The 27,799-nt window shown below is 36.7% G+C and overlaps 1 protein-coding gene across 5 annotated transcripts in view; it reads right to left on the bottom strand.

Moving 5' to 3' along the window:
* The window catches only part of PHIP (PHIP subunit of CUL4-Ring ligase complex), a 102,834-nt gene that overhangs the window by 72,587 nt on the left and 2,448 nt on the right, over window positions 1–27,799 (bottom strand). For 4 of the 5 annotated variants that reach the window (XM_005518591.3, XM_088053331.1, XM_014263495.2 and 1 more), the window contains 5 exons: window positions 19,209–19,359; window positions 18,998–19,096; window positions 8,547–8,707; window positions 3,301–3,522; window positions 2,621–2,721 (listed from right to left, as the gene is read on the bottom strand). In XM_005518591.3, the coding sequence (XP_005518648.1) occupies window positions 2,621–2,721; window positions 3,301–3,522; window positions 8,547–8,707; window positions 18,998–19,096; window positions 19,209–19,359 (734 nt within the window). Of the gene's footprint in view, window positions 1–2,620; window positions 2,722–3,300; window positions 3,523–8,546; window positions 8,708–18,993; window positions 19,097–19,208; window positions 19,360–27,799 lie in introns of those variants that run through there. The other variant, XM_088053332.1, reaches the window with a different exon arrangement.

The following is a 27,799-nucleotide window of genomic DNA, read 5'->3' as shown; positions in this document are numbered from 1 at the left end:
TTCACCAAAACAGAGGTGCCACCAACACCTCCGGACTGGGCTGTATGTCTGACCCAAACACAGAATATGCCCCAATTAACAAGGTTATAAAAAAACAGGAGACCAACAAGGGAAGCGCTTTCTTTCAGACATACTATTAATTAAATACTATTAACTGCAGAGTTGTTGGCAAAGCTGAGTTACAAGATTTTTGCAATCTGAGAATGAAACAAAATAAACATTTGAAGAGATAAGGAAAAAAAAAAAACAAACAGGAAATACAACTCAGTGTAGTTAAGACCAAAACTGATTGGTTTTGATTTGAGAGTGCACTGAACACAATGTCAACTCTGCCTTTCCTGTACTCCATGAAAAAGTTCAGCAAAGTACTAAAGGCACTGCCAATCATCCTGAAATGACAATTAACCACATGATCATCATGAGGATGGCTGCCCACTACCAAGTGATTCAAGCAGTGTCGAGTACAAAAAGCAGGGGTGGGATATATAGATTTTATTTTTTCTTTTAAGTAGCTACAATTTCAAGACTTCACCACCCATCCCCACTTGAAACACTGGATAATTGAGTAACCCACTATCACCCCTGATAGCAATTGTGTTTCTGTAAAGCAGGCTACAGTCAAGTCAGGAGGAACATGAAGTCAAGATTTAAGCATGTTACAATGCCTTTCTCACCTGAACTACTGAACTACTCAGAACTCTTGGTCTTGTTTGAAAGCTCCAAATTTCCCCTTCCTGGGGTGGGAGTTGTATTAGAACCAAGATACACAGCAGCAAGCTCAGAGGCTGAACAACCATGGTAAGAGATCTTACTGTCCCTGCCAGCTTTCCTCCTCTTTAGAAATATTGAACAGAAGCAAGCCTGTATTTTTTACTACACGGATAAATGGAAAGACAAACTTCCAACCTCACCAGCAATACTCTCTTCCAGATGGCCTACACATCAGAAAACTAGTAGAAAAATTCCAGTCTCAACATTTCATCTGCACTCTTGTTAAGCAACACGAGTCACTGGCGTGACTTAGATTACCAAACCACTTCCTTGCAGTGCTGCACAAGACAGCTGAACTGATCTGTTTTCTCTATGCCCCTGTCTAATCACATCTGTTGAAATGACTTCTACATGAAAGCATTCCTCAAATATCTTTTATTCCTTTAATATTTGTTGAGCACACCTCACTAAAAATTTTTATTCTACAATTACATATCACCATGGAAAGGAATTAGTTGAGAATCCCCTGCCATAACTAGCAGCAATTTTCTCCCTCTCTAAGTTTTATCTCAAGACAAATCCCATCCAACTCCATGATTCATTCAAACTTCCATCATTTCTAAGCATTCACCTCCCAGCTTATATATTGTAAGCTACCTAATTCTCAAGGATTCACTGTTTTTTAATGACAGAATTGGTTTCAAAAATCAATTCCACAGACTAAAAGTTTACTTAGGAAAAGGAGAAGAAAGAAGAGAAAGATAAAAGAAAAAAACATGTGGGCTCAAAAGGTTTACCAATCAGACAGATTAAGATTTCATCTTCTCAACAAGAGCTCAGAGTTAGGAAGCCTTAAGGAAAATAAACCAGTGGCAACTCCTTTGCTTCACACAAAAGTAAGCATGTCTCCTCCTGTCCTCAGTAAAAAGGGGAGTCTTAATTCGATTACAGCATGCACTAAGCAGCAGAGGAGTAACAACCTGAGACATAGCTTCATTTAAAGTATCAAAAGACAAAACAAAACACTGAGAGAACATCAAAATAGTTAAGGCCCAAAAAACTAGAAAAATACCCATGCAAGTGTGCCTGCAAGCTCTGCATAACCTCAGCACACTGCAAGAAAAAGATTCTATCAGCAATTACCAAAACTACAAGGAAATTGGACTTATCTGTGAGGAGCATATATCCATAAAAACACATCCCATTATCAAAGCTAAATCACTAATGATTACTAAAACAATCATTTCCAATTTTAAGTTACGGGTTTTAGGGATAAAGGAAAATAAATAACAAAGACCATTTGAAAGCTGCCGAGACAGTTGATTTTAAAAAACTATATACAAAAGTTCTGACAACATTTTTAGTATCTTTGAAGGCAGAAATTTTAGGCACAACTTCAGCCATTGCCACACAGCTGTCCAAGACTTCTGCCTTCTGCCATGTTACAGCCAAGAGTAACTATGAAAGGGTAATATAGGTAAGGAAAGAACAAACATCAAAAATATCCTATCCTGATTTATACTAGGACATTACTGTCTCCTTTAAAAGTGGATTTTGCAATCTAAATTGCAGTAACTTTAACAACATAATTTTCATTTAATTTGAAATTGCGATGGCACCAGAAAAATGGAGTGCCAACTTTGACATTATATTAAACAAAAAACCCAAATGTAGACTCATTTTTTAAATTAACAGATATACATTATCACCTCACAAAATGCTGTATTATCAACTTAGTTTTTAAGAAATAAGCAAGCAAGCTATAACTACATCAGAAATAGATCATACCCAACAATCACGTACCAAAATAGTCAATGACAAGCTTGGTTTAGTCAAAATTTTTCTCCATATTTGTACATCATTCTTAATTACATAAACAGAAGCAGCAATAAATAAAATAGCAACTAACTTTATTTTAAGGGTACCAGCATCCCACAGCCAAAAGCATATAGTTCCATCTGCCCCGGTTGAAGATAAGTATCTCTTTGAGCCACTGCATAGTGGAGAGAACTGGAAAAATGGGAAAGAAAAAAAGAAAATTTCTCCTGTTAATCTGTTCCATATGTGCTAATAAGTTCGACAATTCATCTCACCAAAAAAAAAAAAAAGTATAAAAAAATAAAACCAAGTATCAAACCATGCTTAAGGGAAACAGATTGGAGTGAACATCAAAATAACAAAATGCTGCTCCATCACTCCCTCCAGAACAACCCTTCTGGGTTACTTCCCAAAGTACTCCAGTTCCTCCTCCCTCCCCACCATCCAAGTTGCACAATAGCATGTAACTCTAAACAAAAACAAACCAAAGTACACCCAGTGACTGCAGTTTTTACTCAATGCACCTGTGCTCAGAATCACAGCCAGCAAAGGAATGGTACTTCAAAACAGAACTGCCCACATGTGTCATGCAGTTTTTTTGAACAAGGAGTACGTCTGGAATTCTTCAAAGGTCAGGCATTTTGATAATAAATGTGTTTTTTCACAATATATACAATGAAAATTCCTTCTCACTTCAAACTTAGTTGCCAGGCATGCATTTTTATTACACTGAATGTTCTCATGACTCATTTTTGCAAAGCCAAAACCTACCTGCAATGACGTTATAGATGCACTGTGGCCCTGCAGGACTGCTAAGGGTGCACAAGTTCGAAGGCACCAAACTCGGATCATTTTATCACAGCTTCCAGCAGCTATCATGGTGTTTTCATAGTTTACTGCCATATCAGATATTTCAGCTGCATGCCCTCTCAGGGTAGCCAACAACCTTCCATCATCAGTTGCCCAGATTTTTACAAGGCAATCATCTGATCCCTAGAAGTAAGGTAGAAATAATTCCAACCATGCCATTGGCTATTTTGATGCTAGAGTTAGCACAGTAAAGTGAAAAACAGAACTAGTGACATGCAGATATCCCCACTCATGCTTTTAACAGTTTTTCACACTGCATTGAAAACACATGTTTACATTAATTCTCAACAGTATATACAAATCATGATGCATTTATAATACAGATCACAAATCCTACAGCAAGTTGGTTTATGCTTCAGTAAGACACTTTCTCAAAAAATCCAGCACAAACTGAAGAAGCTGTTGCAATACATTAAAATAAAGATTTACATTAAATGTGAAAGTGAATTGTAAACTGGTACAGTCTGTCATTTATACTCACATATGTTCCTTATCTTCCTAGTTTCATTATCATACTTACCACAAGTAATGAACAGCTTTAGTATGAACAGCTATTCCATTATTAGGTCGAACTACTACAAACCTGCTTAAATATTCATGTTACAAACAACAAAATGACCACTCTCCCTCAACAAACTCAAGAGGTTTCATCTACATATTCATACTTAATTCAAGTTTTGCTAGTCTTCCCACACTATTCTAACAGCTATTTGCCTATATACAACAAATTCCCAGCCCTAACAAAAAATTCAGAACTCATTCCTTCATTTTTTATAGCATTTCTGTGCCTTCCTGAAAGTCTGAGCATCTGCACCACACCATGGCTCAATACCATGACATTTGAACACAGCACACACTAAAGACAGACAAGGCTTACTGTAAACATTTAATTCCATTACTTAGGTTCAGAAGCAATACAAAGTTGGGTTTAACATCCAGAGCCCTGATCTGCTACTGGACACACACAGGTGCTACAACAAGTTACAATATGACACCACCCTTATAAAATTTCACCAGTTTTTCCTATTCCATCTGCTTACAATGACTCTGCACATCTGTCTCTGTAATCTAGCACTTACACTTTAAAGACAGCAGAAGGCATGCCAATACTATCATCTATCTTTTATAAAATAGGACAAGGTCTCCTAGGCAAAGGAAATAGCTACAAAAACTTGTTTGTAATTATATTTTTTGCCTTTTGGGTGAGAAGAGCAATGATACAGCCTATACTATTTCTACTTATGCATAAAACTTCCATGCTGAGATTCTGTGGAACATATTTGCCTCATCTAACTGCCAGACCAGGGAACACAATCACAGTAAGTTACAGCAATGAACAGAGGACAGAATCACAGAATTGTTGAGGTGAAAAGATACTCTGGTCTAGTCCAAACTCCCTGCTCAAGTAGGGTCAGCTAGAACACATTATTCTGTATCCACCACTCCAGAACACCAGGTTTTGTTGTCTTCTGGGCATTTACTGAAGGCACCCTCTTGTTCTGTCACCCAGGTTATTAAATGAAGCATGAGAGAATACCAGTCTCAGTACCAAACCCTGTGGTACAACCTGTGTTGACTGGCCTCCAGCCGAACCTTGTGCTATTAATCACAATCCTTCAAATCTGAAAATATCCTCAACTGACAGTCTCACAGTCCGTACATCTAACCTGCACATCATCAGTTTGTCAGTAAGGATGCTATAATTATCCAAAAGATAGTATCTGCTGATGTGGTTCTGTTATCATATGAGATTCTAGAGTATGAAGAAGCTTGTATATCCTTCTCAAAATGCAGTCACCAATAAACCCAAGAAGCTGACAGAAGGGCATGTGTGCTTGTTGGTGTGTAAAACTGCAAATAAGAGCCTCACTGCTTAAGAGAGACCCGACAGTAAGAGGAGAGAATGGCAGACCCAAAACTACCAAACACTAGAAAAGGCGGAAATCAGTCACAAAGATGTAAAATGGTCAGAAAGGAAAAAAAATTAAAAACAGTTGTGACACCTAATACCACCTAGAGGGTCCACAGAGGTCTTCTTAGTGACAGCAAATCAAGGAAAGAAGATCAGTATAAACCAGGCCTGCTCCCTGCCAGCTGGCTATAGTGTCACTATAGAAGTGCATGTTGTACTTCTCCACTGCAAAGAAAAAATACTGCCACCCAAGTCTCAACAGTGAAAATGGGGGAGGAGGGAGGCAGGGTGAAACAAAAAAAGAAAAAAAAAAACTAAGGTAAAACTGTAAATTCTGTAGCACCTTGGCAAGACTTCAATATTACAGTTCAAATAAATTCATGTGTTTCTATCTGATCTGAATGAGACAATCCACAACTCTTAAAATACTGTTGCAATTCTACTACCAAGGGCATTTGGCTTGCACAACAGCTCATGTTTCCAATGCTACAAATTATGTACCTATTAAAAAGCATCTGTCAAAAGTGAATCCTAAAACAACTGCAGCACCTAGAGAGAATTGATGACTGCATTACCAAGGTATGGAGTAAAATTGGTTCATTTTCCTACCATTACACACATTCCTACATTACAAACTGCCAAGCAGCACACAGATTAATCTTGGGTTGGAAATCATACATAGACTATTACACAATGCTGTTTATTATTCCCTAGAAAGAATAATGGCAGCAGAGAAAGGAAAATAAAGGTGGGGAGAAAAGGAGGTTTTTGCAGTCAGAAATCTAAGTAGTGCAGGAACTAAATACAGTATTTGTTTGTATTACCCTGTATGGGTTCTGCAAGACACACTTTTCAGTAGAACCAGAATACAAAGTCTTGACAGGCTGCAGGGGGGTAGCTGCCTCACTACAGTCTTCCCCATGGGTTGCAGGGGAATCTCTACTCCATACCTGAAACACTTCCTCCTCTTCCTTCTTTACACATGATAGTCTGCAGGGCTGTTTCTCTCCTGTATTGTCACTCCTCTGTCCCAACTGCAGCTGCCCTGGGATTTTTCTCCTCCTTAAATACATTATCCCGTTGGCACTACCTCCATCCCTGATGTGCTGAGCCTTGGCCAGCATGTTGCTGGCTGGCATTGTTTCTGTTGGACATGGAGAAAGCTTCTGGCTACTTCTCACAGAAGCCCCCCTCCCAGTACCACAACTTTGGTACATGAACACAAAGACCAACTAAGCAAGTGGGAAAAAAGTATACTATCATATTTCCACTGTCTTCAGGTAAAATAGAAGTAACATCTTTCTAGCAAGGACAACATCTCCCAGCTGAGTATGACTGAAAAATGTGCTGGAACACCTTATTTTCCTTTTAATTTGAAACAGAACATGAACAAAGCTTGAATTTAAAGGCTTTCAGTCCTTCAGATGTCAGGTGGAACAGGAAACAATTATGATGCAGCTTCTAGAACCAATTATAAATCTAAAACAACTTATCTAACTAACAACACACTGAAGGCTGTGGAGTAAAAATGTAAGGCAAGAACAATTCCCTACTGATGCATGCAAAATTTACATACCACATTAGAGACTTTGGAAGTTGCAGTGGTCTAGATTAAAAAGAACTGGCACCATTTCCTTATACAGATGCAGTCACAACACAACAGTTCATGACTGTTTATCCACTGATTATATGAGGTCAGCTACAGCAACTAGGATTTTACTGAAATGTGGGACACAACCATTTGCCTACAACCACTTAAACATCTACACAGAGAACACTGGATTTACATAAAAGTGCAGAGTTAGGAAGTTCAGTCCCAAGTTCCCCACAATAAAAATCCAGCAACCACAACTAATACCTATGCCACTTTATTCAACACCTGAAGTAATCATGATCTAAACAGAAAACTTTCTTTCAAGCTATTAGACCAGGACACTAGTCAGCAAAGGAATGCCAGCAAAACTCTGGGGTTGCAGAAACATACTGCTCCTCTCCACTTCCCATTTTATTTCAGGTTGTTCTACTTTTCTCTTAAAAAAAACTGCTGTTACAGCCAAGAGAATTTTCTCATAAAATCCTTAATGCATTCTGCCATGTCACTTACAGAATAAACCCACAACACAGAGCCCATTTCCTGATAAGTAAATCACATATAAACCAGAATACATAAGATTTTAATGCCTGTGATTTAGCTTGCTGATGAAAAGAAAATAGATATGAAATTGAGTCTCTTCTATGCCTGAAGTAACAAGTGAACAAATAAATAGCCTGTTCAAAACACTGCAAGGTGTCTCTTTCCTTCAACCACACATCTCCCCATGTGACAAAGCAAGACGTATGTGGGCAAGACAGCAAATTACACTTACAACTGCCATGAAAGAACCTTAGAAGTTAGGACTGAAAGGCAAAATAGGAAACCTGAACTGTACTTCTATCAGCATTGTTCAAACTATCTGACATGAGGTTAAAAGGACACAATCAAGCTCCTGAATCCACACAGGTATCAATTACATACAGTGTTTGTAGTAAGGCAATAAATGCATCCAAAGCATCCTGGACTGGCATGAAGTGTGTTTATGAAATCTTTGTCTCTACTTAAACTGACCACTTTCCAGGAAATCTAAATATTACACTGACATCTATGTGGTTTTATAAATCACATCCCTTGGGAAACCTACAATTTCAGTACTGATTTCAAATATATGTCTAGTATTTATGACTTAACAACAACAACAAAAAACAAATAGTTAAAAATACTAAAACACTATAATTTTAAAAAAGTTCCTAGGATTCCATAAAGACAATTTGTTGGGAACCAACATTTGTTACAACACAGCATGTGATTGTTGTCTCTAAGACTTCCTAACAAAAATTCTGTGGTGGCAGCTCCTTGTCTTGTTTATGTTTTTGCTAGAGAAAACAAAGCCAGAAGAAAGAACCTACACAGGGTAAATCATTTCCACTGAAAATTAACAGTTTTCTCAATGAACAACACAGATCAGCAACCACCATCACACCTAGTGTTCAGATACATACGCCAAAATTATTTTAGAGTGTAAACCAGCATGGACATAAAAAGCAAATATGAGAGGAACAGTAGTAAAGGACTTATTCTGTTTTTCATTCATAATCAGTGTATCTATCTTATATTCATGTCTTGCAAAGAATTAGCTGACATACTACATGTACTCCAAAATGAAAAAACTCTCTACAAAAATAAAGATTTTGTACTCACAGTAAATATTCGCCTGCCAGTCCGATCAAAAGTTACACAGTATACAGAAGATAAGTGTCCTAATATTCGTTTGTGCATCTTCATATGTTGGTAGACTGCAGTTGGAACAAGACGTTCAAGTCTGTATTTTCCATTTAGTTTTCTTGAAAACAGGGTATCCACTACCAAATGGGTAAAGAAAAAAGAAGAGACAGACTTATATTGTGTTCAGAAACTAAAATAGTTGACAAGGATGGAAAGTTCATCAACACTGGACCACTTGTACATATGAACAGCTTATTATAGTAATTATCTCATTCTGCCCTCATTAGAGAAAAGTACATACAAAAGTAGCCTATGATATAGATACGGAAAAAGTATTGAACTGCAAGGCATAGTACAAAGATGCAATACAACTTCCAACTTTAAGTGCCAATTTCAGGAGTACTGAGGTAGCTTCCATGAAGCAGTAACCTACCTCAAATATATTAAGTGTAAAAGCTTCTACATAGCTATTAACTGAAGGTCAGCACACATTCAAATCTTCTCCAAGGCAACCTGCTTCTTGAGGTCTACTCAAGCATTTATCCACCACTTGTAACACCATTCATTTTTTAAGAATCCTGCTACCCACTACAACTAAACAAACACACAAAACCACCAAATGAAAATTTACAAATTAATTGACCAAAACTTACAGAAATTTCTGATTTTGACTAACGAAACTTTGTTTCAAAGAACGTGGTGATGTTTTTCAAGTTTAAAAGCTAACAAGTTCCAGGAGAGCAAGAATTCACTTTAACAAAATTGACATCTTCCATCAAGAATATCAGTGAAGAAAATACAGCTCACTGTAATTAATTTTAAGCTGCTATTCATGCAATAATAAAGCAACAGTATAATACCTCTCTGCATAGATACATAAACATTAGTCACACTCCATATCCTCATCAGACCAAAGAATGGCACGGGCAATACATTTTATAATCTACAGAACTGTGACAAGGCAAGTAATGTAACATTAACACACAGAATGGTGTTGGAAGATTTAAAGCAAATTTGGAAGGAACCACAATTAGTCATCCAATATAATCTCCCTGCTCAAGCAGTGTCATCCTAGAGCATGTGGCACAGGACTGCATCTAGACAATTCTTGAATGTCTCCAGTGAGGGAGACTCCACAACCTCTCTGGGCAACTTGTTCCAGTGCACAGTCACCCATACATGGAAGAAGTTCTTCCTCATGTTCAGGTGGAACGTTCTGTGCATCAGTTTCTGACTGTTCCCTCTTGTACTATTGCTCAGCACCACTGAGAAGAGTTTGGTTTCTTTCTCTTGGCACCCTCCCTTCTGATACCAACAGACACTGATATGGTCACCTCTCAGTTTTGCTTCTCAAGGATGAGCAGGCCCAGCTCTCTCTGCCTGTTCTATTTATCTCAGGGAGAGACACTCCAGTCTCTTACCATCCTCTAGCCCTCCACTGGACCCACTCCAAGACCTCCATGCCCCTCTTGTGCTGAAGAGCCCAGAACTGGACGCAGCACTCCAGACTGACCTCATCTGGGCTGAGCAGATCACTTCCCTTGACCTGCTGGAAATGGTCTTCCTATGGCATCCCTGGAAACCACTGACCTCCTTGGCCACAAGGGTACTGCTGGCTCATGGACAACTTGCTCCCTAGTATTAACTGAAAAGAGCTACAAACCCCTCACACCACTCGAGATTGACCCAGACCAATATAAAAGTGGTATAAGCTAGCACAGGTCGAACTACATCAGATATGCCAATTTTTATAGTGGGATTGTAGCAACTCCGTTAGAACCACAAGCTTCTTGGGTATTAGCTAAGTACATTAGCCTTAGGCCCTAGTTCAAGGAAGTTTTTCTAGTTCAAGAAGCTCGGTGAAGAAGTGGAATTATGTGCAATTGCTGTCTTAAGGCTCTGCTATATCTTCACCCTTCACTCATACCAGAAAAAGATGCGGTTGCATTTGCTTTATGCCAAAGTTTTCCCTTGCCAGCAGTCTACTGCAGAACAGCAGGAAACCAAGATTAGTTCAGGCACAAGATAAATCTAGTTTTGGTATCTGACAAATCATCCTACATTTAAAAAAAAAACCTCAACCAAAAAAAACCACACAAAAAAAACACCAAACAAGTATACACAAACAAACAGAATAAAGGTCTTTGTTCCAACAAAGTGAGTTTACACAATAATCTCAACAGACACAGAAATTACCTTTTGTCTGCTTTTAATGTAAGATGGATATGGTTGATGGATATCTCAGTGCCTTCAAATGAAACCATAGATCACAAAAAGTGAAAAAAGCTTAACTAAAAGTTTAATTTGTAGAGATGCATCAATGAAACAAAACTGGAGGGAGACTCATTAAGATAAAACAACAAATGACTTTACACAAGCATGTAATTTTTAATATACACCTGAATTTATAAAAAACTTCTGAAGTACTTGAGATCAAGTTTGAAGGGGTTTATGGGAGTGGGTTGTTTGGTTTCGGGGGGTTTTTGGTAACACCAAAGAAGCTAAGTTTAGCAGAACACAAGCCAGTATTTCTAAGAATGGTGTCACTGATGCCAATCACCAACAGGCAGCTTGCTACTAGCTCACATATCCCTGGGAAACTCAACAAGTGAAACACCGCTTGCTCAGGAACAATCAACCTACTGGAGGAAATAAAAGGTAATACTGTGACACTGAAAACAAGAATACTGGAATGTCTTACTCTTTAGCCTTGATCAAAACTTCAAATGTGCAAAAATACCAAAACTGGTTAAAAATAAAACTAAGTGAATTAAAAAGCCATTTGACATGAAAAAAATCCCTCCACAGTATTATGAACTTACATTCTCTGGGAAGAATTTTTTTTACCAAGTTCATGCAATTAGCAGAGGGGAGGGCAAGAATCAATCTCCCACAGGTTTGAAGACTATCCATAAGCACATAACTGTTAAGACTTCCCAAGCTGGGGGGTATCTTTTGGTTATTTAAAACAGAATTCTCATATCCACCATTGTTTTTCAATATTCCTTTCATTTAAATACCTTTATATTTACTCTTATCAACTTTGCCAAGTGCCAAGAACCTATCTTGATTTCTTTGACCAATTCCCACTATTTATTCCAAACACCTGCAAACTTTGCTAGCACATTAGCCTTTTTTTCCCTTCCAGAGTACAGGGAAAAATCAAAAATATCTGTGTCAAAAATTCCTGTATTCAAACAATGAAGTTGATTTTTCTTGTCCAAGCCAAGATGAGAAAGGGTACCAAAAGGGTACTTGCTGTTCATAATAATGTCTTTGGCCCTTGGTTGTATAACAATTGTTACATCAACACTTGTCAAGTTTCTAACCTATTTAGCTTGATTTTAACTGCATCTGGAAAACAATGAATTTAGAACTCTCTATGACAGCAAGTCCAATCTCTCTCGTTTTAGCTATATTAGCACTCTTCTGTCTTTGCTCGGCCTCACAAATGAGTACGAACAAAGCTGTTAATCACAGGAAGAATGACAAGGTGTAAGTAGTTAAACAGCTGCAGTGGGAGCCACAAACTACATAAGGGAGTGAAGGAAGATGATGCTTTATCCAAGGAGGCCTTAGAGAATGCTGGTTGGGCCTTACAGTGAGTCAGCCAACAAAGGGAAGGGTTGCAAAGAAGAAAACAACAGAATAGATTGCATGCTCCTTGCTGGAAGGGCACTGTGAAATGGACAATGCATTGAAAAAACTATCCAATGCTTGGCTGACCAAGGAAATTAGTACTACCTTAGTTTTACATTTCCATCTTCTACTTACACATAAGGTCCTATTCTACTTATACATAAGGTCCTATTTTAAAAATAAATAAATAAAATTGAAAGCAGATTAAAAAAAACAGATGCTACTAAGTGGTTGTTGCACAACACAGTATGATAAACCACCAGTTACTCCCGAATGATATTCTCGTTTCAAAATCAGAATTCTTCATATTTAATAATCAGTAAACGCCAGTGTCTGAGAAAGCTGTGAATTTGTTGACATTTTGAAACTTTTTCACAAATTTTATAATTTCAAGTTGCTAACAATTGTTTACTAATTGGTTCCAAACAAAATTAAGTGGCTTCTAGCTTCTGGGCTCATGTTCATATAATATGACCAGCCTCCAAGATTGAAATGGTCTACTACCATCCAAGCACTGAATGGCTGAGGTGGGAAGGAACTGATATAGAGATCATGTATTTCAAGCCCCCTGTTCAAGCAGGGTCAGCTAGAGCAGGTTGCTCAGTGCTGCATCCAGTCCAGTTTCAAATGCCTCCAAGAATGGAGACTTCACAATCTCTCTGAGAAGTCTGTGCCAGAGCTCTTACCACCCTCCAAAGCTGTTTCCTTATGTTTAAGTTGAATTTGCACTATTTCAGTATTGGTTCATGACCTCTGTCATGTCATGATGCACCAATAAGAAGAGTCTGGCTCTATCTTCATCACATGCTCCAGTTTAAGTATTTACAACCATTACTACCACCACCATCCTTCCCATTACACACTTTCTCTTCTCAAGACTAAACAAGCCCAGGTCTCTTGGCTCCTCCTTGTATAACAAATACCTCAATTTCTTCATCATCTTTCTGGTCCTTTGAGAGACCAGTTAACAGTTATAGACTGTCCATGTATGTCTTTTCCTGAGGAGCTGGATCCAGCACTCCAGGTGTGAGTTGCACAACACAGTATGATAAACCACCAGTATGATAAACGACCACTTATTTACACTGAGTAGAGGGGAAAGAACACCCTCAACCTAAAGGCAATGAACTGCCTCCAGCAGCCCAGGATGCTGCTAGTTTTATGTGCAAGGTCACATTGTGTCTGACACATTCAGCACGAGGACAGCCAGGTAGCTTTCTCCAAAGCTGCATTCCAGCAGGTCAACCCCCAGTATCCACTGGTACATGAGGTTATTCCTCCCCAGGGCCTATGATCTTCTCTTTGTGAAACTTCATTAGATTCCTGTTGACTCATTTCTCCATCCTGACAAGGTCCTCCTCAATCATTCACTATTCCTGGATTTCAGTTGTTCAGCAAGCTTTTTACTTCATCATCCAAGTTATTAATGAAGATGTTGAACAATACTGGCTCTTGCACCAACCTCTGGAGTACACCATTAGTGATTGGTTCTTGTGCCAGTCACTGGAATTCGCTCTGCTGATCACGGCCCTTTGACCCCAGAAGTTGCGTCATATCTTTTCAGCTTGTCATTGAGAATGTTATGGGAGTCTGTTCAGAAAGCCCTGCTGAACTCAGGATAAATAACATTCACTATTGTCCCCAAATCTCCAAGCCCCTCATATCCTTTGAAAGGCTACTGGGCTAGTCAGGCATGATTTCTCCTTCTAAGATCAGTACCAGGAACTCTTCACCACGTACCTGTCTTTTCCTTCCTGACTGAGGTTAAGGGAGAGGAGGACCCACCTTAAGTTCTATAGTCTCCTTCTCATCCTGCTTCAGGTCCCCTGCCCCAGTCAGCAGCAGGACTACTGTTCCTCCTACTGCTGATAGACCTGTAAAAACTCTTCATGAGTTGCTTCATATCCCTCACCAGATTTATTGCCAGAAGAACTCCAACTTCCATTACTGCAGAATCACAGAATTCCAAAGAAGGTCAAAATACTGCTCAGGATCTTTAATCTCAAGAGTTTAAAAAAGCAAGTGGGGTAGAGAAAAAACATGCCATTCTCACTTCTACTGTCACAATTCACTGCTGCCAAGAACCTTAATCCCAAAACCACACATCTTCAAAGTCAAAAAACACCTTATTTGTTTTGTTTCCCATGGAACAGTGTAAAAATCAAATAAAGTCAATGGAAGTGAAGTGGTGGGAGTTTTCATTGGACCTTACAAGAGAGTATAGATTTTCTCCCACTCAAAAGGCATGCAACAGGTTCCAAATGAATGCCTTCAGAGTTTCAGGACTTCTCTAACTCATTCCCCACCCAAAACAGAAGAAGCAGCTCAAAGGAAAACAGAAATCTGTTAAAAGGAAGATAAATTTGAGGGTCTGAAAGATCTGACAGTATTAGCCCTTTTTTTTTCACTTGGTTTTCTTTCTATTTTTACCAAAGTGATCAATTCTATCTCCTTATTTACATCTTATCCTTGAATATGGAATATGCCTTAAAGATGGGGCACAGTAATCTGCCTTATCCACTAGTCAGTGATAAATCAAATTTCATTTTGTACCACATGTAAGTTACATTTTTAAAATCCATACACAATCTCATTTTCTTCCTTTCTGGAGTTGTATTTAATTAATGCAAGTTCTGTTCTTAAAACCAGAATCCAACTTCATTCCCCTTCCAGTCACACAAAAATAGAACCAGATTCAGAAGAATCCTGGAAGGATACCCAAAGGATATCATTCACTTACCACTCTTACCCTTATTGAATCAAGTTTCATTAACTTAAGAGGCTAGACAGGCCTCTAATGAATACCACAGAATTCAGAGCTGTTTAATAGTAGAGACTGCTAGACAACTCCTTTCACTCTCCAAGATAGTAAGTCTGAATGTATCAAGCATTCAGTTTGATGCTGTTGAAGGCTTTCTTCCCCCTTCTTCAAAGATCTCCAAGACCAAAAAACAAACCCACCTGAACTGATTTTTAACTCCCTAACATTTCTCTGTTCAGCTTCTGAGCTCCATACAGCATTCCAACTCTTAACTTAGAGATGACTCAACGAAGTAAAATGATTAAGCTCACTATGTTATCAAGCCAGAACTTGTCTCTGGTCATATCATGAAAGTAAAAGAATATCAGCTCCTAACTGGAGTCTTCTGAAAACACAAAAATTCTATATACATCTCAAACTTCACATACAATATTCATTTGCTTGTGAAAGCAACTGCCAACTCTTTCTAATTCAGAGTAGTAAGAGGTGAGATATTTGAAGAAGAAGAAGCAAAAACAAATGAAAGCTACACAATCTCAAACATTTCCAAACTTCCCTAACTTCAGTAATACCCTACTTGTTTTCACTATATAGTTCCACTGATAAGTAAAGGGTTGGCTATATTAGGATCAAAGTTCATGACTTTTACAGCTCATTTATTCTTGCATACTAACAAGTCATTTACTTTAGTATAATTCACTCTAGACTTGACTAAATACGTATAACAAAATGTAACTTTTACACAGATCTTTTAATATAAATGCAGTAGTTTCCTTTAATTTCTTCCTATAGTTAACAGAACAATAGAGTTGCACAAAGTACTTGTAAGCCAGTTTTTAGGCCTAAAGCACTTACTGTATTTCTAAAAACAGAATTTTACACTGCTTTCAGAGCCTAGTATTCTCTTTACAGCCAAAACACCAGTACCACTTAATAAACATACTGAAAAAAGTGTAAAATACCTCAGAACTTTTCTTGAGGTTGATTACTCTGCAAAACCATGAAACACTAATTTTGAAAGGCAGATATTTTTGCTGGTCAGGAAAAAAGATCTTCTTTGTCTGGGGCAAACAGCCAGTCTCATTCAGGTCCTCATACCCAAGTGGTGAGCTTTCCCAAGAGTTCTGAGTTCAAAGCTCTCAAAGGTTTATGCTTAGGTTCATTCCTTTTTCAGCAGTTCCCAAAAATTACTGAAAAAGAGCTCTTTTTCTCTTTTTCTCTTTCTACATTCACTAAATGAGACCTTTAACAAAACAAATTAGCATATGACCTATCTGTTTTTGTTCTTAAACACTTCAGCAATTTTTTTGTAAGATATATGCACAAATGAGAGCAAATGGATGAAGACTACTCCATATTCAAGTTCTACTTCTCTTCATTATGTTCTACAGATACTCTGCAGTTTTCAGGGAAAATACGTATTTGTACAGATCTATTTTAATTGGTATAAACCAGCTACCTAAGAAGGCAGCTGGCACAACATACACAAAATTAGTTCTAAATAATACCCCAATCAGCACCATACCTGCATTGATTCATCAGGCTAGGAAAAAAATTAACAATTTTGCACAATCACTGAAATGTAAGTTAAATTTTCCTGCACAACACAGAAGAATTTCACTGTCTTTGTTTCTGTCCCTCAAGCATTAGTAGGTTATCCACCTGAAACACATACAGCCTGAATACTAGTTCTAACTTTTTTTTTTTTTTTTTACATAAAATGTAGTCTTCCCAGGGGAAAGCTGGAAGTTATTTAAAGAAACAGAAAAAAAAAATTCTAATTCAATGTATAAAAGAAGTGTTATTCTAGTTCCTTACTTCACTGAGAGATCAGAGTAGACAGAATAAGATAAATCAAAAGTAAATGCTTTAGCATACAGCTCTGAATCAAATATCCCAAAAATTCAAATACACTTCACAGCTGAAAACATTCAGTTACCAGCACTTACATGATGTTTGGAAAAGGAAATTACTGGTCATGAAAAAAGTGATGTTTGAAATAACGGTAATTTTCCAAACATTCAGTGCTCTGCAAAAGGTTCAATAAAAATAACATTTATTTAGAAAGCCTGACTTGTTCTTCTCTAAAAAGAGTCTGAAAGTTATTTTTCTTAACATTTCATTTCACTACCACAGCAGCTCTACAGCTTTCTTTGAACTTCAGCTACCATGCATCTCATGCACTGATCTTTTTCCATTTGAAAAGTGTACACCAGCTACCATGCACTGTAAGCTGCAGTACAACATAAAACAGTCCTCAACCACTCTGATTCCTCCAACGCATTTTAAAATTTGTTCGCAATTTAAGCAACCACTAAAGAAACCTTAGCTATTAAAAAGCTCAGTCCTACAGTCACCTTGCAAAAATAGCCCAAGATTTTCCAAGATTATTATCATCAAGCTATTGCACAACCACTCAAGAAGGGAATTTTCTAACCAGCAACAAGCATTTTCTCCTACACACTAGAGCACAAAACAGAAAATGCCCTCTAAGTGAATATGAAACTAGTTTTTCTAAGCAAAACCACAAAGAATGATGCAGGTGCTACATCAGCGTTTAAGTGAACCACTTCTGATCAATATACATAACACCAGCTGAGGAGTTCAGCAAGCAAAACCAAGTCCATCTACAGAAATACAGAAAGCACATAACTTGTGCTTTAAAATGGAAATGCTACTAGGATACTAAATACTCTGCCATCTACCAAGTCAAAATTGGCTGCACTGAACCTGAGAGTTTAGCTGTAGCACGGTTCTGCTTCAGCTGTTCGAAGAGAACTATAATTCTCTGGATTAAGTGTAATGGTGTGTATTTTGAGATTTGATTTTGAGTTCCTTCAATTTAAGAAAAAATACAAATAGTCCAAAGTAACCTTTCTTGATTTTATATTTTATATATGTTATATGTATCCATTTAAATTCATTAAAAACTTAGAGGCTACCAAAAGCCTCCAAAAGTAGCTTAGAGATTGAAAAATTGCCATGACAGGTTACCACATTAAAAAAACTCTACTCCTAATAGCGTCTGCCTACATATTTATGCCTTGACACTATATGTAGTGTATATATATATATTTTTTTTTTCCACATACATTGTTATATATTAGTTCCCAAATATATCTGCAGTCTTTTTTTTGCCAAGACAGAAACTTTTGTCTTTGCACTTGATCCAGAACCAATCAACTGGATATTCTCTGCCCGCTCTAATCCAACACTGCACATCTATCTGCAAATACTGCTTTGGTAAAAATATCCACTACTCCTTTTCTGGTGTAATCCACATGGACAATTTGGTCTTAATCATTCCCCCTTCAGTGGACATCAACAGAGAAAGATGAAAAGATGCCAGTGATTCTGCTCATTTTTTCTATACACAAAAAAAAGAGTGTTCCTTAAAGAATCTTCTAAAATATCACATCTTGATCCTCCTAGCAACCAAACAAATGTGTATCCTTGTTCTTAAAACATGAAAACTAACAAATGTTTCAGTGACTATGTGAGAGCTTAATAATAAAAATTGGAATACCTCTGACCTCCAGCTTTCAGATTTTCAATAATACAGACAGCACATGCATCCTTCATGACACAGCACAGCAAGCTAAAGGACAGCTAAAAAATTATTGAATGGACCAGAGAGCAAAACTAATAACTTCTACAAGACTCAAATTTTTCCAAAGGAAACCATTACCAGTCTACATGACTTCCTAACAATGGGTGTAGGCCTTGCTGCCCTATAATACTAATTATGTATCTACTGGCAGCCTTACTACATCTTTAAGAAAGAGTTTTGTTTGTATGTATTCATTGTTTAAACACATTTTATTCAATTTTATACTTCAAAGACAAAATTAACTTCCGAGAAAATTTTACGATAGAGAAACACAGCATCTTAATAAAAATACTAAAGGTAAGGTATGTGACACTAACAAAGATAAACAGAACTGCTATTTATCTCTCACCATCATAGTAACCAATCACCCTGAGAGTTAGGTATTACAATGGCAGTGCTAGAATAAAATTGACTTACCTATACTAGGTGGACTGCCATAATTTACAGGGGACTCTGGAGGCCTTCCACAATGTAGTGCAGCAAGAGCAGATCCCTTCCATACAACATGTTTGCAACCTGTTTGTTAAAAATCACACCAAAAAATGAAGGCAAATGGGCTTTTTCATGAAAACCACAGGAATGGTATGAAATATCAAGAACTCTCAAAATTCTCATGAAATTTTCATACTTTTGTTTGTACGAAGCAAAGACTGTCTGCCAGCCCCTAATAATGTCTGAACTCCAGGGACACTTTGTGGAATTTCTTGCTCTAGAAGCGGTCCAAGTCGATGGCATATTTGAAGCAAGTGATCAGGTGCCAAGTGTCTGTAGTATTTTACCTATTATATAAAAGAGCAAACAAAACATTTGAGAACGAATACAATATTTTTGATGCACTACTGGTTTAATCTTTTCTCCCCAGATTATTACACAAATTCCTAAGAAAATTATAGGATAGTAAAGAATAAAAACAAATAATGACCTTTAAGTACAATAATTCATTCCAGCTGGTCCTAATTAATTCTTCTATTCAACACATGCCACTTTGTACAGAGAACTGTTGGTATTTACTACTTTCTGACTTCAAGGCACAGTTGGTCATACACTAATAAGCTCTCTTACAATCACAGTAAAAAAACTGTAAAGTATATATTCAAAATTACATTCAAGTAGAGGTCTAGTCAATTTAAATTACTGTAAGATAAAGATGAGACAAACACTGTAAAGACAGCAACATTTACTTCTTTCAAGAATTACAAACACCAAATAATATAGCTTTGTAAAAGAAAATGCAAAAACATTCTGCCTCGATTTACCCAAGTTAAAACACCTTGAAACTTCACAACTGGCTTGATTTATTTTACATCTATAACTTTTAAACAAAAATGTTGGTTTAAGTAATTCAACTTTTAAGTTGTTATGTCTTCCCTATCACATCTATAAACCAAACAAGTTTTTGTAACAGACATAATTACACAGTACCAAAACAAGCTGCTATTATCAGCAACATAATTTCTCACAAATTGATAATGAACCACCTTTAGTGACTGCCAGATAAAAACAGTTTATTCTTTTGAACTACTATAATTCTAGATCAGAAAGCTGTCTTAAATAACAAGGGGGAAAAACGCTTTTGAAATGCATGTGACAACAGTAAAAATCCTACTAATACAGGGCTTTTGGGTAAAAAATAGCAGTTTTAAAGTGTATAAGCTATTGTCAACTCAGACTATAACCAAAAATAAAATTAAAATAATAAATTATTAATAAGAGGGAGAATAGACTCAGTTTTCTCAAATTCTTGTATAGAATTTGGCATGTAGTCATTTTATCCTTCATAAAGCCTAAAATACATCTTCATAGTTTTACTTCACAGAAGAGGAAAAAGACCAGCAAAATACTGAAGAAAGAGCTTGTGATATTTTGTTATTCTGTAACAAGAGGAGGTCTTGACTGACACTTAGGCAGAATGATGTCTCTGTATTACACCCAATTAACAGAATATACCTCATTCTTCATCAAATGTGCTCGTATCTTGCTGACACACCATAATCGTTTCATGTACTCCAGCAGTTTATTAACATAAAGAGTGCTGAAGTCTGAAACTGAGGTTCTGGGAAAACCTTGCTTACACCAGTACTTCCTACCACCACCACAATCTCCTAGTTAAGAAGGGAAAAGTTTTCTCTCTCCTGTCTTGGTCTAACACTGGCCAGCAGCTCAGCCTTCTGCAGACACTTGTTCATTCTTACTGAAGTGTGATGGCGGAGAAAATCAGATGGATAAAAGAGAAAAAACTTGTAGGTTGAGATAAAAATAGTTTAATAGGTAAAGCAAAATCTGCACAACAAGCAAGGCAAAATAAGAATTCATTTGCTACTTCCCATCAGCAGGCAAATGTTTAGCTGCTTCCTAGAAAGGGTTTTCCTTCTGTGGCTTTTATTACATTTCTAGAAAACCTTGCAAGTGGTCTGAATTTGGTTTAAATAAGTTAAATAATAAATAAAAAGTTAAATAACTTGCAAAATTCAGACAAGTGAAAAAAAAGGGTTTTCTTTAAAAAAATATTAAAAATTATATTTTACTTAAATAAAATTGCAGCTCATCACAAAGGTCAGTTAATTTAAAATTGCCAAATTCAATGTCGTCAGACAGACACATGGAAGAGTGGCAAAAAATAATTCAGAATTATTATGATAAGAAAAATTAATCAGAGTATCAAATCATCATGCTTTTTTCTGCTTAAAGGAGAAATCACAATCAAAATACATGCATGAGAGCTCTAAAATATCTAAATAGCCATAAGAATTTATGAAGCTGTATAGACTTTTTGCCATCAACAGCTTGATCCATTTCCTTAGTTTTTGTTCTCCTCTGCTCTTATGAAAAGAAGCACAAAAGCTTAATAAACACTGATCTTCGCTTAATTGCATCTGAAACCAGAATTTACATCTGCAGAATCTGAATTCATCTCTCAAATATTAATAACTACTGGGTTTTTTGGTTCAACCATGAATAACACAACTAAGTACACAACACAACTGTCATTTTACCCTGCTCAAGACCCTACAGTTTTACACAACCTAAGAAATGCATAAAATCTAAAGTAAATGAAAAAAATCATCTTTGACACATTCCAAAACTACAGCAAGCTGACATCTTGAGTCATATTTTTCATGACTTGTCATCAGTCATGTGCTCACTTTTTATTTAGCAGAAACTAGGTAGCCTCAATTCCTCCTGCAGTTTTTAAAGCAAATGTTTTGATAAGAGGTATCTGTTTTGTTCTTGATCATCTGTATTAAGGAGCTCAATATATACCTTACACCCACACTACAGTCTCTTCTCATTTAAGTCCATTTGTGTGAAAAGAGCTATTTATGCTACATTATGCAGTAGTTGTGTGATGCTTCTTCACAGGATTTGTCTAAATAATCATAGTTCACTACTAAGCAGCATTTGAAGCAGCTCATTAACAAACTGATTCAACAATACTTGGCAAGCTGTACGCTTTGCCAAAACAGAAGTGGCATTGCCCATTTAAACGCTTGTCAGTTCCAGGAAGCTTATGGAGCTATTTCATGAACCATGCACAGTCAACATTTAGCTCTCATTTTCCTCCATAAAGCTAAAGTACACACAAGAAACTTGAATAAAATGGTAGATTTCTCCATAAAATCAGATAGGAAAACTTATTTAACAAAGTTTTTATTTGGACTGCTTTTTTCCTTTTCTTTTTCTTCTTCTACAAACAAATAAAATGTGGAACTTGAATAACTTAATAAAAATAGGCTATTAATTAAGTTTTCTCCAGATGACATAATTTCTTCTTCATAAAAAAAAAAAAAACAAAAAAAACCCCACCAAATTCTTTATCTACTCCAACTGCCTGACCACTTCAGGGTTGACCAAAAGTTAAAGTATGGTGTTAGGAGCATTGTCCAAATGTCTCAAACAGCAAGAGGCTTGGGGCTTTGACTGTCTCTCTAGGAAGTCTGCTCCTGTGCTAATTTGTATGTGGGACTATTGTAGTGGAAGTCACAAATTCAAAAACTGTGTAACAGAAATTCACCCAATTTCTCCCTTTTGAAAAAGGAAAAATAAGAATTGCAGAAAAGACAACAACAACTTGGTAGCAAGAAATCAAGACAGGACAAGGTAAGTTTACTTAATACATTAAACTAAAATTATTTGGATTGTTCCATAGTGCAGCCTACCAAGAAACAATTCTTGCACTGATAAACTGCAAAAAGAGCCTAGAATCTACAAAAATATATCTACAAACCAAAAAATCCACATCCAGAGTACTTTCAAGTCAAATTTCTGAGACAAAACTAAATAAATAAATGTTTATTTCAATGGTAACTTTAGAAGCTTTGTCAGAATCAGAAAAGCTCAAGACAACTCAGAATGAAAAAATAGAATAAAATTTGATTTGATATCAATCTCTGATTCCAAGAGGAAAAAGGAAAGCAAAAGGAAAAAAATAACAGATGTACAAGTATTTAAAATTCATACAGCTCTAAATGAAAGTGAAAACTGGACTCTACAGACTGGAATTTTAAAATTATATGCCAAAACTGTGATGTCAAACAGCATAAAAAGAGCAGGATTTCTTCTCTGCCAGTCCCCTCTAGCTGAAATTCTAGCTGTTTTTATTCCTCACCCTATTAGACTTTCTTCAATGTCTAATTCTGCTCTGTTCTTCCAAAAGAAGTGCATAGAAGGTGTGCTTTTAAGGCAAAATAATAAACTCTCCTTTTGTTCTCACAGTCTTTTCACATATGTTAACATTTCTTAACTATTACTATTTATTTACATAAACTAGAACTGTGTTAGCAAGTACAAAATCTTCAGATCTTAAGCATAAATATTTCCTAGAAAATCAGAAGCAGCATTACCCTCAAACCTCTCCCTTTAGCAACTACCCCCAACTTCACCTATTCCAAACAAGCAGCATGGGAATACACAAAATGCAGTTACACAGCTATCTGGACTAACATACAAATCTTTATTACCTTTGAAATAGACCTAAGCGCTTCTATTTTCATTCTGCATGACTCTGCAGCATAATTCAGCATTAGAATCACAGTGAATGAAACAAAAAAATCGTGATTTGACCTAGACTCTTGAGTTAAATTTGTAATACATACTGCAGTTATTCACCACCAGTGTTTTAGACATCAAGTAAAATACAACCTTATTCTAGTGCTCCAAATACTCTGCACACTGAAACAGTCTCTCAAAAATTGTTAGTTTCCCCCCCTTACCCTGCTAACAGTCAACGCAGTTAGCTACCAGGTTGGCTGTAAATATGTTTCAGAAAAACACATTTCCACACAAGGACATTTAACAAAAAAACCTACTTCAGTCAGCTACTTATATTCCAAGACATGAGAGCTCAGTCTTTCTAACACCAGCAGCTATCCCAATTTAACTATCCTGCTATGCAGTATATTACCCAAAACAAGCTCCAAATTGAATTACAGTAATTGTACTATATCAGATCATCAATCTAATAGAGCATCACCAGCCACTGCCTTATCATTTTTAAAATTAGGAATTGCAATGAAATGCAAGTAGTTTTCTCTGAAGAATTCTCACTCCCTTTTTTCTTTTTCTTTATGGGGAGGTGGGGGTGGTCTGGGGAGATAGGGCAGGGACAACCAACAACAGGGCAGGAGAACCATTTTCCCCGAAACATACTCATTTGTTGTATGGTTTCCAATTCTGCTTGAGCTAAAACTATATGAATATTTAACCACTATTTCCAATCAGAATACCTAATATTTTACTGTAAGATTATTCTTTAATTAAATATGTCTATATGAAACCAGCCATGCCAAGAAGACACTATTTTTTCAACTATTTAATGCTTTTAATAGGTGTGAGGCCAGAGTAGATAAGCCTTAGTATAAACAGTATGCTGCAAGCTTATTACATGAGAAGGTGTGAGCAGAGGCAGCATTTTTTGCCTTATAAACTAAGATGTTCAGCTGTGCATCTTACTGTTAAATTACCTGTAGCTGTTTGCCTTTCTTAAATTCGCTCCTAAAGTTTTGTGGGCTTTGTTGGGTTTGGGGTATTTTAAACAAAAGTTACACTTTAGAAACTTGATATTCCTCCTCATCCCATCTCTCAACAGTGTTTCTTAGTCCCTGTTAGAAAGAACTAGCACAAAACAGTTGGCTTGGCCAATTCCCTTGATTATCTGTGCAACAAACAAATGCGTGGTGTTACCAACAAGCGTTTCACCATATCAAAATATAAGAGTTTGAACAGAGAGGTTTTAACATAATCTAAGTTCTCAACTATAGGAATAGTCTGTAGATCACAAGCACTTGTCTTTTAGAACTCAGAGGAAATCATTTAAGTTGATATATGTCCAACAGAAGTGCTGTTAATGAGACCAAAAATCTGGCTAAGAATAACAATCAGAATACTTAGGTTTTCTTAGCCACAGTGCCAAGTTTTTCAGAACACCTTCCCAAATATTGTATAGACTGTCCCCAAAATGCTGTTAATAAAAACTAAGTGATAAGGCAGCTCTCTGATTCAAGTTTTACTTCTGCTCCCTATTTCTTTGAGTATCTTTACAGAACAATCTATCCTACAGAAACAAACCACTTATTATCTGCTTGCTTATTAAGAAACAGAATTTCTAAATAGTAACCACAATTCTGCCTAGAAGACTTTACGACATGAAGAAAGAAACACAGTATCAATGTACTTAGTGCGCCAGTCGCACAGATATTCTGTAACTTTACTTAGGTTTGCACCACAAAAAAAAGAACAGTCAAATGGCCTGAAAAAAAGCGTTCTGTAACTTTCACTTGAACTAACATTTAATAATTGTGGGCTGGAGAAGAGAAAGGCACAAAATGTCAGCAAAAAAAAAAATCATCAACAATTCCTGAGACCAAGACTTGCTGTCTATTAAACATACTGGACCATCCTATTTGGTGTGAAGTCCCAGCCTTCTCCCTCCTCAACCGTCACCACCATGAATAAAATTCTAATTCAATAGAGAAAACTACAACTACATTAATATTCCGGATTAGAAAATTTACAAAATAGTTGTGATCATCTACACTATGATGCTTGTACCATAGAAGAATTCAAAAAAAACAAAAAAACAACACTCCCACAACATTCTCTATGATAGCTCGAAATTGTCAATCTCAACAGTTGGTTTCATTCAGCTGAAGTCTACTTTGCTCCCAAAAGAAGCAACTGCAACACATTCTCCAACCCCTCCACACCCACTCCTACCATCACCCTCATGGTGACAGTAAGACCTATGGTGTATCACACTAAAAGAGCTGAGCCATCTTAAAATTACTGTTCATTATTCAGACAGTTCAGCTGCCTCATCCAACTAACCACACATTTGGATGAGCACTCGTGCCTACACAAAGGATGCAGCAGAAACGCACAGCTTTCATCCACAGCATACAATTAGAGCAGCTACACCCATAGGGAAACTGCAACATGAAAAAAACAATTACCCTCGAGTCAAATGATGCACAAAAGCTTGCTCTGTAACAAAGGCCCTAACAAAGGTGTTGAAAAGCTTAAAAAAGCAACACAACACTTAAACACCTTATCCACACTCTATAAACAATTCACACCGCTGCCTTGCTCTGCCAAAATGAGCTGTTAATTCTTAAAATCCCTCAGTTTCTGTCCCTCATATTGAGAAACCCTCCATCTTTCAAAAGGAGAGAAAAACAGCTATCTTACAATTCACAAGTTTTCACAACAAAAGCAAGAGAAGACAAAACATCCTGAGATTTGTTACTGAAGAGTCCCCCTTGGTAGAACTGCGTTAGAAGTGGCCTACCAGGGACTCAGCTCTCACAGGATCTTGGGTTATAGCACGAAAAGAAATCTTAATACTGGCAACGTTAGAATGAGATTAGCACTCTGAAATAAGAGCCTACACTACCAAAGCAATATTCAAGTGATTTGTACCACACATGGTGACTCTTGAAAAATATAACACAGGAATACTGAAATTCAAGAAAAATCACTTAAGAACATAATAAATCAGCATTACTGCACTCATGTATTTTCCTGTAGCATTACAAGCATGCACAGCATGGTATTAGCTTATTTAAGAAAATGAAACATTTACTTTCACTGGCCAAACAGAAAAATGAAAGCAACGAAAATTGCACCAGATTTAACATTATTTGCACAAATTAAGTAACAGAAATAAAACATATCGGGCTGTGGATTCCAGACTAATAATAAAAAGTTAACTCTAATAAAAATTCTTAAATAAGTGCTTTAAAAAATCAGAAACATCATCATGTCTTGAATATATATATATAAAACTAATTCTGTATTAAAAATATAGGTATAATAAAAGGCATGATTTTGCACACAATAAAAGAGAAGCTTGCAATTAAATTCCATCCCAGTTACACAGAGCCCTTATTCCCTCACAGAGTAAAAGTCAGACATCTAACATTACATTTACTGGTAATTTTAGTTTTTAGTCTTTTATCCCTTCAGAGCTTTCTACAAAGTTAAGTGAAAGCTCAGGGCATTCATGTCTGAGAAGCGGTATCAAAACACAGCAAAACGTGCCATCTTGAGAAGGAAGAGTCGGTATGTTAAAGCTGAAAAGATTTAAAAAAAAAATTACTGAACTAATATTGTTTCTTTATCTCAAGAGCTAAGGATGCTTTGGTTTGAGACAAATAAGTTTTTGTTTAATGAAACAGGAAACAGTGAAAAACTCTTCTTTCGTACAAAATGTAACTAATGCTGCAAATACACTTCCGTGACAGCTTTCACATGGCTAAAATGTCAAGTAATATAAAGTTCACACAGCTTTGACAGCTGAGGCAACAAATACAGGATGGAGAGAAGCATCAAGAATAAAGTAACTAATTACACACATACCTCCCCCCCAATATCTAGGTAGGGACAAGCTGGGAAAGCACTTAGAAATGGTTATTAGGAAGTCTAAGGAAACTTTGTTATGGACAGAAGGCTAGCAAAAGAGAAAGGACCTAGTCAGCATCACCTCTCCAAATCTAAGTATCCAGTGTTAAGTCCAAGTTTTGAGGAAACACATCTTATGTCATTACATACCTATGCTGACTAAATTGGTATTTACCCGCACTCCACAAACAAAAGAAGTTTCTTGGAAAGGATCAGAATGGACTTATTTCTCACCAACTTTTGTTACTTCAACCTTTAAAATGTATTTTTATCTCACTTTTTCTTTCTGCACATCCTTTTATATTTCGACTATATAGGAGAAAC

This window comes from Pseudopodoces humilis, chromosome 3 (assembly GCF_049639895.1).
Source record: "Pseudopodoces humilis isolate 2021_Gansu_Grassland_sample_001 chromosome 3, ASM4963989v1, whole genome shotgun sequence".
Classification (NCBI taxonomy): Eukaryota; Metazoa; Chordata; class Aves; order Passeriformes; family Paridae; genus Pseudopodoces; species Pseudopodoces humilis.
Note: the sequence above shows the minus strand (reverse complement) of the source record. Positions and strands in the feature narration are given on the sequence as shown.